General features: G+C 48.9%; 1 protein-coding gene across 1 annotated transcript; it reads right to left on the bottom strand.

Annotated features, from left to right (window-relative positions):
* Nucleotides 1-717: 717 nt before the first annotated feature.
* On the bottom strand, nucleotides 718-8711 carry Shisa2 (shisa family member 2). The gene is made up of 2 exons (XM_070003096.1): nucleotides 7813-8711; nucleotides 718-3796 (listed from the first exon to the last, which is right to left on the bottom strand). Exons 1-2 carry the CDS (start codon nucleotides 8144-8146, stop codon nucleotides 3243-3245), a joined length of 888 nt encoding a protein of 295 aa, XP_069859197.1. The 5' UTR covers nucleotides 8147-8711; the 3' UTR covers nucleotides 718-3242.
* Nucleotides 8712-10486: the final 1775 nt, after the last annotated feature.

Raw genomic sequence — 10486 nt, 5'->3', positions numbered from 1 at the left:
TACGACATTTTTCTAGTGCTGGAGGCTCATGTCTGTAATAACAGGAGGCTGAGCTCTGAGGATCAGAGTTTAAAGCCAGCCCTAGAAAGAAAAATCTATGAGATTCTTTTTTTTGGGTCCAGTCGTGGGGCCTGAACTCTGGGCCTGGGCGCTGTCTCTCAGCTCTTCAGCTCAAGGCTAGCGCTCTACCACTTGAGCCACAGCACCACTTCCGGCTTTTTTCTTTTTGCTTATGTGGTGCTGAGGAATCGAACCCAGGGCCTCATGCATGCAAGGCAAGCACTCTACCACTGAGCCACCTTCCCAGCCCTCTATGAGATTCTTATCTCCAATTAACCAGCAAAAAAGCCAGAAGTGGAGGTATGGCTTAAGAGGTAGAGCACCAGCCTTGAGCAAAACACCAAATGGAAATGTGAAACCCTGAATTCAAGCCCCAGTATCAGCACAAAACAAAGAAACAAAGAAAAAGGTAGAAAGAAAGAGGAAGGAAGAAAGGAAGGAAGGAAGCAAGCAAGGAAGGAAGGAAGGAAGGAAGAAAGAAAGGAAGGAAGGAAAATAGGAAGGAAAGAAGGAAGAAAAAACAAGAGCAGGCTCTTGGTTCCAGAAAGCAAGATTTATGACATTTATGAATTATAACCTATTAATAGATATACTAGATTATCTGAAAAATTACCAAATGCAACAAAAACAAAACAATTTTTAAAAAATTCTCCAAGAAATCACACCTTATAATATTTATTAAAAAGTAAAACGGCTTTTCTCTGCCTTTGGTTATTAAAATTCTTTTTGGATTGGGTACTTCGCTTGATACCAATTGCCAAACATGGTTTAATGTTATGCAGCCACGAGATGACAGACAGATCAAAGAATAGGTGGCAGACAGCTGTACCTATAACTGTGTAAAACATCAATATCATGCTGCACAAATACTAGTTTAATTACAAATCTTGGGTTTTGCTAGAAGTTGGAAGTTTTCTTGCACATACTTAAACTTGGTTTTTTAATCAGTAAATGATACACAGTCTCATTCGAACTTAACAGTTCAAAACATTAGCCAAAAATACAATGCTGATTGAGGCTTGTAAGAAAAAAAAAGACCAAGAAAGGCAATTTATCTTTGAACAGCTTTCTCTCCATTCCACTGTCCCAGCTGCAGGAAAAATAAGCCATTTTTGATTAACAAGATTAAAAAAAAAAAAAACAAAAAAACCTTATTACTTGCAAAGTAACTCATGTCTGAACTTTACATTCCACCCCAAGTTTTGAATAATGGTTGAAGAGCCTATTAGCCAAGTTAAAAGGCTTAGGCTAATTAATCGTTAGCCAAGAAACATATTTCTTGGGTAACAAAACACATTTCTTTGAATTTTTATAAATAAAACAAGAAAATGTTTAAGAACTAGGCAAATATATGGATCTTTGTTTATTGCTATGGTGATTATCTGCCTTCAGTACTATATGGACAATATAGTACTTATAGAAAACCAATTGTAATAAAATGCCAGGTTACAACTCACACCAAAACTGAAAATCTTTCAGAGAGTAGCGGGTAATAGCTTACAATTTCAATTTAAAACAAAACAAAACAAAAATACAAAAACGCTATAGCCGGGCATTGGTGGCTTACTTCTGTAATCCTAGCTACTTTGGAGGCTGAGATCTGAGGATTCAGGTTTGAAGCCAACCCAAGCAGTAAAGTCTGTAAGACTCTTTTCTCTAATTAGCCAGCAAAAATCTGGAAGTGGCACTATGGCTCAAATAGTAGAGTGACAGCCTTGAGTGAAAAGCCAAGCAAAAGCAAGAGACCCTGAATTCAAGCCCCAATATCAGCACACAAAAAGAAACAATATTCTAATTACTTTTCAGATGTCCCTGTGGAACATCAAAAGATTAAAAGAGACTATTAAGACGGGGCAGCAGAGGGGCTGGGAAGGTGGCTCAGTGGTAGAGCGCTTGCCTTGCATGCATGAGGCCCTGGGTTCGATTCCTCAGCACCACATAAGCAAAAAGAAAAAAAAGCCGGAAGTGGCGCTGTGACTTAAGTGGTAGATAGAGCGCTCGCCTTGAGCTGAAGAGCTGAGAGACAGTGCCCAGGCCCAGAGTTCAGCACCACGACTGACAAAAGAAAAAAAGGGGGTGGGGTGGGCAGGAGCAGGTGCTGGTGGCTCACACCTGTAATCCGAGCTACTTAGGAGGCTGGGTTCTGGGAGTTGGGAATTGCTGTTTGAAGCCAACTGGGGCAGGAAAGTCTGTGAGACTTTTATTTCCAATTAACCAGAAAAAAAAAAAAAAAAGCTGGAAGTGGTGCTGTGGCTCAAGTGTTTGAGCACTAGCCTTGAGTAAGAAAGCTCAGGGACCGTGGCCAGGCCCCAAGTTCAAGCCCCAGGACAAGCACCAAAAGAATTTAAAATATAAAAAAAGAATGAACAGGAGATACTGATAAACATGTTTGTACTCACAATCTGACTTGTTGAATTGAAACCTCCTTGTGCAATTACTCAAAGACAATAATAAAGAAGAAAAGGGGAATGAAACAGTTTTATTACCCCATCCTCTACTCCAAGATTAAAATACCAGATTTCTAAAATGTCTCATTAATTAAGGAACTATGTCATTTGTCTCTTTAGAAAATCATTTTCGTAATAAGATCTCTACATAAGGTAAAAAAAATGTTTTTAAAGCACAAAATAGACCCCAACAAAACACAAACATAGATAAAATATATCTTCTTAAAATTAAGATGTGCCTTTGGAATTACAAATTGACAATCTCATAAAGTTCAAATTGGTTTCTTTCTTTATAATAATTGTATTCTTTATATTCTCCCTTCAACCTTGGAAGCTTTTTTTTTGATGACCCAGGTAAAAAGGAGTAACAGGTATCTGTTCTTGTAAAATGAAATAATAATATTATTAATAACATAATAAAAATCCCTTCATCTATCAGTCTAGAAAATTCTTCTGATGACCACACCTCAAGGGCACTTTGAGGCTCAGGCATCTGCCATGTATAACTAACAGTGGCGGCTTTTCCATCATGAATCAGGGACACACCAGGACACCACAAGCCTGGCAAGGCTAATTCAGAGATGCTTTTATATAAGTTAGGAGCAAATGAAGCCATCCGAAAGAAGAATGCCATGAAAAAAAATCACCAACACGTGCAGAATTCCACCTCAAGAATCTCTTCCAGTTTCCCTTGGTCTTCTAAAGCAATGAATCCACGTTAGGTGTCAGACCGGGCTATACGGTCACTGCGGGGTACATCTTCTGCTCACTGTTGGCATGGGGAAAGGGAGGCTGCACCTGCCTGAAGCCCGGCTGCAGGCCATCCAGGAAGGGTGGCACGGGCGTCATGGGCACAGCATCATGTTGCACGGTGTACCCCACGTAAGGGGGGTGCAGGTACTGCCCTTGGTGCGGCACAATCTGCGTGGCCTGCTGACAGTTCAGCACGGAGAAATTCGTGGGCATGTTGACATACACGTTGTTCATGGTCCCCTCCGGTAAGCAGCAGTTGGTTTGTGACCTGGTTGGGGGTGCCCGGGCCCCTGAGTTGGCACTGGAACTGGAACTGGCAGCTGTGCTTGACTGGCGAGAGGATGAACCCCGGGAGGTGCTGGCACTGGGGATCATGGGGATGGTTTCCATTAGCCGGTTGCCCCCGGGGGCTCGGCTCTGTTGGGGTTCTTGCTTGGGCCGGAGACATCTGCAGCAACAGGCTGCTACGAGGGACCCCAAGATGATAAAGGCGACAAAGACGGAGCCCACGATGAGGAAGGGTACATAGATGGGGACTGAGAACAAAGGACAAATACAACGTTATGATTTACTGGGAGAACACCAGGAAAGTAGTGAGGGATATGACTGGCCATGGCCGGTGCGTGGGGCTGACACTCAGAATTGAAGATCCTGTGCCAGGCCAGCCTGCCCATTGCTAGCAGGGCACCACATGTGCAGCCTTTGCCAAGTGCTAGGGAACAGTGCCAAGATCTTATAAGCATGGTACATTGGCTCCCAGAAGCTAAATTGTTCATATTTACAGTTAGGTCCTCCAGTGGCACTGACTGAGGTAGGTACCAGGCTTGATGAGATATAGGCATAATGTGCTAAGATTGCTATTATGCTCAAGTCCAAAGTGGAGGTGTGGCTCAAGTGGTAGAGCACCAGTCTTGATCAAAAAAGCTAAGCAAAGCTGTGCACCAGTGGTTCATGCCTATTATCCTAGCTATGCAAGAGATCAGAGGATTACAGTTTAAAGCTAGCCTGGGCAAGAAAGTCATGAAACTCATCTCCAGTTAAACACTGAAAAAAGCCAAAAGTGGAGCTGTGGCTCAAGTGGTAGAGCAACCTCCTTAAGCAAAAAAAGCTCGAGGGTAGAGCTGGGGCCCTGAATATAAATCCCAGGACGAGCCCACACACCAGACAATCTCAACAAGAGTTAAAGGCCTTAAATTCAAGCCTCAGTACTAAACTCTCTCTCTCTCTCTCTCTCTCTCTCTCTCTCTCTCTCTCTCTCTCTCTCTCTCTCTCTCTCTCTCTCTCTCTCTCTCTCTCGTGCACGTGCACGCAAGCTCCAATGGAAGGAGAGTGACAGAGTGGATGAATCTGATAATCTCTCTCTCTCTCTCTCTCTCTCTCTCTCTCTCTCTCTCTCTCTCGTGCACGCAAGCTCCAATGGAAGGAGAGTGACAGAGTGGATGAATCTGATAAAGGCACATGGTATGCCTATATAAACAAGTCAAAATGAAATCACTTCGTACAATTAACTGATGCTAATAAACTATGTAAAATAAGCTGGATGCTGGTGGCTCACACCTGTAATCCTAGCTACTCAGGAGGATAAGATCTTCAGGATCACAGTTTGAGGCCAGCCCAGGTAGAAAAACCTGTGTCTCATATCTTCAATTAATCAACAAAAAGCTAGAAGTGGAGGTGTGGTCAAACTGGTAGATTACCAGCCTTGAGCAGAAAAAGCCAAGCCAGAGTTCAAGACCCAATACCAGCACAAAACAATGTAAAAGTACTTTGAAATTATGTACAAAATATTTCTTAAAAAGACCTATTTTTTTCAAGTTGGGCACCAACTTGACTCATGCCTGTAGTCCTACCTACTCAGGAAACTGAGATCTGAGGGTCAGGGTTCCAAATCAGCCCAGACAGGAAAGTCGGTGAGACTCTTATCTCCAATCAATCATCAAAAAGCTGAAAGTTGAGCTGTGGTTCGAGTGGTACAGCATTAAGCTCAAGGACACTGACCGGGCCCTGAGGACCCGGACCAACACACACACACACACACACACACACACACACACACACACACACACACACACACACACACACACACACACACACACACACACACACACACACACACACACACACACACACACACACACGTGCTTTTGGGAGCCACAGGGCAGCAACTGTAAAGATTTTCTTTGGGGACAGAGCTGGCAGGATGAGCCTGCAGAACCTGTTCTCTGGTGGGCTTCTGCCCATTTCTCTGGCTTTTTTTTTTTAAGGGGTAGAGATGCTGATACACTCCAGTCCTCCCCGTATTTCTCATTAAAAAAAAATACATAAAAGCAGGCCCCTACTTGGTTTCACTGGCATTGGCATAGCACTGCTAGCATTTTCAAATGTACCTCCCCCCACCCCCCAAGAATCACAGGGAAATAATTCATTACAAGGAAAACATACTTCACAGGTGTAGAACCACAGGCTGACAGTGAACGTTTTGCTAAGGAACACAGCCAAGTCTATACAGAGTGTCCCTTCAGGAAGGGAAGGCTCCGAACCCACTCTGAGTACAGCTGGCCCCCATAGCAAGGCTACTTAAATGCCACCACTGCAGCCCAACTGTGGAGGATCAGAGTCCCGGGAGGCCAAGCTTTCCCTCACATGCTTCCTATTTTCCAAATGAAGATACCAGCCCCCAGAAATGTTACCAAGAGGTAAAAAATAATAACACAGAACATGGATATATATATATATATATATATATATATATATATATATATATCCTAACTCTATAGCAAAAACTAGCTGAACCTAGTTTCAGTTTGCATAATGAGTTTTGGGGAGAAATAACTGTTCTCTATCCAGGATTTTTAATTGGAAGTATAAAAAGGAAAAAAAATTAACGACACAGGGGTAAAAGAATGCCATGCTAATCTAAGCCCCCACCTCCTGGCTTAATTAGGTAAGATGTCCTTTAGTGCAAAAGCAATGGGGGAAGAAACAGAATTTTTGAGGAGAAAGATTTAAAGGTAGAATGAACAAGCCACCCCACCCCCTTGCAACGGCAAGCATCGTGAGAGTGTACTGCCCTCCCGATCTGCTTAACTTTTTAGACTAATTTTTTAAGTTTTTAAGAGATGGTTGACAAGCCCATATTGACAGACATCTTATTGTGGCAGTTCAGGCTTTGGCTCCAATAGGGCTTTATTCCCAGACCACACACTCTGCAAATCTGAGCTTGCATTTTAAGATGCTGCTACCTTTTCTAGATTTACCCTCACTCCTCTCTTCAGACGCAATAAGATACAATAAGCAGAACAATTAGAGTAGCACAGAAACTACCTAGTGCCAATGCTCAAGGCAACTCCAATTCTGGTCTGCTTAGGGTGTTGGGGGGAAAAGAAGCCAGTCGACACAGGGGCTGCAGAACAAGGATGAATTTTTTGCTTTTGGGTCAGGTTTGGTATTTTGCTTCTACCCCTCCACCTCAGAAACATCTAGGGATCTGCGCAGATCGTGGGGCGAGAGGGGGGGGGCAGGGGTAGTCTGGGAAGATTCCCAGCCAAAGGATGGAATGCCACTACCAAATTCATTTACAGATTTCTTTTCCAAATTTGGCTTGGACAGTTCAAAAAAAAAAATCAGCTACTCGGGAGGCTGAGATCTGAGTTTGGAACAGCAAAACCAGCCTGGTGAGACAAATCCAAGAGACTCTTACCTCCAATGAACCAGCAAAATGCTGAAAGCGGAGGTGTGGCTCAACTCGTAGAGTACCAGCTTTAAAGGAGAAAACTAAGCAAGAGACCAAGGCCCTGAGTTCAAGCCCCAGTACCAACACACACACACACACATAAAACAAAGAATAATGCCACAAAGAACAAATTTGGACCCTGCTCCATTGTGATCTGGAGTGATCATCAGAACAGGCCACAAACCCGCAGGGCAGCAGAGCGTGCCTTCCTCCTAAAATGCCTTCCAGAAAGCGTCCCCACGCGGGCCATTTCCTCCGGTGTCTCCCAAGAAATGAAACTTAACGTGGAGACTCGTGAGCGGAGGGAGAGAGCCAAGGAGCCTGCACAGCAGAATCCTGGACTGTGAGCGCTGTCTGCCCAAACTGCCTTAGGTGTGTGGTTTTCCTTGAAAAAAAAAAAATCCAATCTACACCATCCTTTCATCTGACAGGGAAACTGAGGCACAGGTGTGTGTGCGCGCGTGCGCTCGCACCAGCCCTCGAGCAGGCTTGAACTTAGGGCCTAAAGGAACTATCCTTGAGCTTTTTTGTTACTCTACCCCTTGAGCTTCTAGCATTTGAGTGGTTTAATTGGAGATAAAGAATCGCATGGACTTTCCCATCTGGGCTGGGCTCCGAACGCCGATCTTCAGATCTCAGCCTCCTGCGTGGCAGCAGCCATCCGTGCACCCCGACTAGCTCATACAAACGGAAGGGGGAAATACCTTTCAGCTCCTCCTCCAGGTTCCTTTCCCCTCTCCACGCTAGCCATCGGGCCCCGCTGCCACCCCCTCCACCCCGGGGAACAAAGGGGAGCTGGGGGGGCGGGGTGTCCCGTACCTGCTGAGCCATCCGGAACGTCCTTGTCGGCCCGGCCCGGTTCGCCCGCGCCCTGCTGGCGGTCGTTGTCACAGCCGCCCTGGTCCAGGCGCGCCTCGGCGCTGGAACAGCAGTACCGCAAGGCGCAGCTGCCGCAGCAGATGGTGGCGTCGCCGCCGTCGAAGCGCTCGGGGCACTGGAAGCCGAGGCGCCAGACGCCCTGCGCGTCCAGCCAGCCGTGGCAGTACTCACCGCCCGCGCGCGCGCCCGCCGCCAGCGCCGCCGCCAGCAGCAGCTGCAGCAGCGACGCCCACTGCCCCGACGGGGCGGCCGCAGGGCGCTGTCGGCCCCACATGGCCCCACCCTGGGGTGCCAGGCGACCCGTCTCCACAAAGACGCCGAGCCGTTTCCTTTCCAGAAGTTTCCGTCCTGGCGAACCCGAGATCTCCTTGCCGCCGCCGCCGCCTCCGGAAGGTCCCTTTGGGCCCCGGGATAGGGGCACCGTCAGCTCCCCTCTTGCTCGAGTCCCCGCCTCCACCCTGAAGTTGGGGTGTAGATCTAGGGGCTGCTAAGTCATCCTCTACCGGGCTTTGCGATCACGTGGCACTGGCCGTTGCAACTCTTGGGGTGCAGATCAGAGGATCTTTGGGGCTCCCCGTCCCTTAATTCCTGGAGGCGCCACCGACCGCGGCACCCTCCCTACCGGGGACGACCGACCCCCGGGGTGACTGCAGGACCCACAAGGTGCAGGTCCCGCCGCACGCCGCGTTTAAGACTCGGGGTCCCACGCGCAACTCGGGTGCATCTCTCCTTTATTCGCCTCTGGAGCGCCGAGGAAGGGCGAAGGCGGCGCGCGAGGCTGCGGGCAGCAAGTGCAGCGGCCGGCCGCGCTTGGGGCCCCGAGCCCCGGACTCGATCCGCATGGCTCCCGCCGTCTCCCGGCAGGCGATCCCGCGGTCTCCGCTCCTCGCTCCCCGCCCTGGGTCTGCAAAGCCGACGAGCGATGGTCTCGGCGCACGCCGGGCCCCGGAGCGTCCGGAACGCGAGCGAGCGAGCGAGGGTCCGGCGCGACGCCGCGGCTCGTCCCGGGCAGCTCGCGGGGTCGGCGGCTGCTGCTGGGCGCGGATCCAGGCGGGCTGCGCGCTCGGCCCCGGATCTCCGGCTTGTGCAGCGCGGTCCTCACGGGGCCAGGAGATCTCTGTTCCCCCTGGCTGGTGCGCCCTCGGGCGGTGCACACCGACCGAAGCCTCTCTCGGAAGTTTTCAGTACTCGGGGCTCCAGGAGAAGCGGAGCCGCGCTGCAGCCGCCCGCGCGCCCGCCTCGCCCGACCCGCCGGCCCCGCCGCGCCGCGCCGCGTTCTTATGAGAGGCCGGCGGCGGCTCCCGGCGCGCATGCGTGCTGCTGAATCCCTCAGCCCGGGACTCCCAGGCTGACGCTGGACAGCCTTCACTTTCTGACTCGAAAAGGTGTGTCCGTAGAAGGGGCACACCAGAAACCATCATTTATAACATGCAGCGCGCCATGCATATCATCCTAACTGCGCAAGGGGCTGAGAGCTGATGATCCTGATTCGAAGCCAGCCTGGACAAGAAAGTCCACGAGACTCCCCCACTGACCAGCAAAAAGTTGGAAGTGGGGGTGGAGCCCAAGTGGTATCGCACCAGCCCTGAGTGAAAACGCTCAGGGATACTGCCCAGGCCCTGACTTCAGTACACGCGCACACACACGCACACGCGCGCACACACACGCAAGCGCACACACACGCACACGCACACACACACACACGCACACACACGTCTTTAAACTTGCTTAGTGAAGATTGTTGGCATTTACCATTCGCTTTGACTCTGCAGACTTCTCAAGGGATTTCCACTGGTTCCCATTTTACAGGTTGTAAGTAGTGATCAGCGCTGCTCCAGCAGCTGATGTTCAGCCTCAGGGAATCTGGGGCCTGGGGACGGAGGATAGAGAACTCAGGTGCAGGTGGCAGCGATCTCTTTCACCTGCCTGGGGGCTTCCTAGCTGGACTGGAGTTCTAGCACAAAGCAGAATGAGCAAAGTTCAGCAGGGGCACCATGAGTTCATTTTGGCCAGGATCCGTGTCACTTTTATTATTATTATTATTAATTTTTATTTTGGGGTGCAGCGATTATTGGCTTCCAGCAAGAAGGAGCCCGTGATGTCGACAGCTGCAGTCGGGGAGAAAAGGAGGTTGGACCACACGAAAAATCTGGCTTTGGTGAAGGAGAGATTAATAGCGTCTCTCTTGTGGAAACGGAAAGGACAGGTGCTGGAGCTATTGAAGTGGTAGCGAATCTTTGTCGCCGTTTCCTGTTTCCCACAGGGCCAGCGTTAAGCGGGCCTGATACCGGGTCAGTGAAGCTCCTCCATGTGCTGCTGGCCTCCCTGTCTCAGGGGTACACAAACACAACGCAATTTTATTCGCGGCCAAGACCGTTTGGTTTAACTAACCATTGGTTGGGTACTTCAGAAGAAGCCTCAGCCTGGAGCTGGTGGCTCCTGCCTGTAATCTTAGCTACTCAAGAAGCTGAGATCTAATGATCCTGGTTAAGCCAGCCCAGGCAGATAAATCGGAATCTCTTATCTCCAATCAACAAACAAAAAGCTAAAAGTGGAAATGTGGCTCCAGTGGTAGAGTGCCAGCCTTGAGTGAAAAAGCTAAGTGAGAAGTGAG

This window comes from Dipodomys merriami, unplaced genomic scaffold, assembly GCF_024711535.1.
Source record: "Dipodomys merriami isolate MVZ:Mamm:240054 unplaced genomic scaffold, mDipMer1.0.p SCAF_6, whole genome shotgun sequence".
In the NCBI taxonomy this organism is placed as follows: domain Eukaryota; kingdom Metazoa; phylum Chordata; class Mammalia; order Rodentia; family Heteromyidae; genus Dipodomys; species Dipodomys merriami.
The sequence above is the reverse complement of the archived record's forward strand: the minus strand, read 5'-3'. Positions and strand labels throughout refer to the sequence as shown.

Bases quoted from the DNA above. Each gene is read 5' to 3' on its own strand.
- Shisa2 (XM_070003096.1), bottom strand. From the start codon at position 8,146: ATGTGGGGCCGACAGCGCCCTGCGGCCGCCCCGTCGGGGCAGTGGGCG. The intron at 3,797-7,812 runs GTACGGGACACC...CTTTGTTCTCAG, and splicing joins CGTTCCGGATGGCTCAGCAG to TCCCCATCTATGTACCCTTC.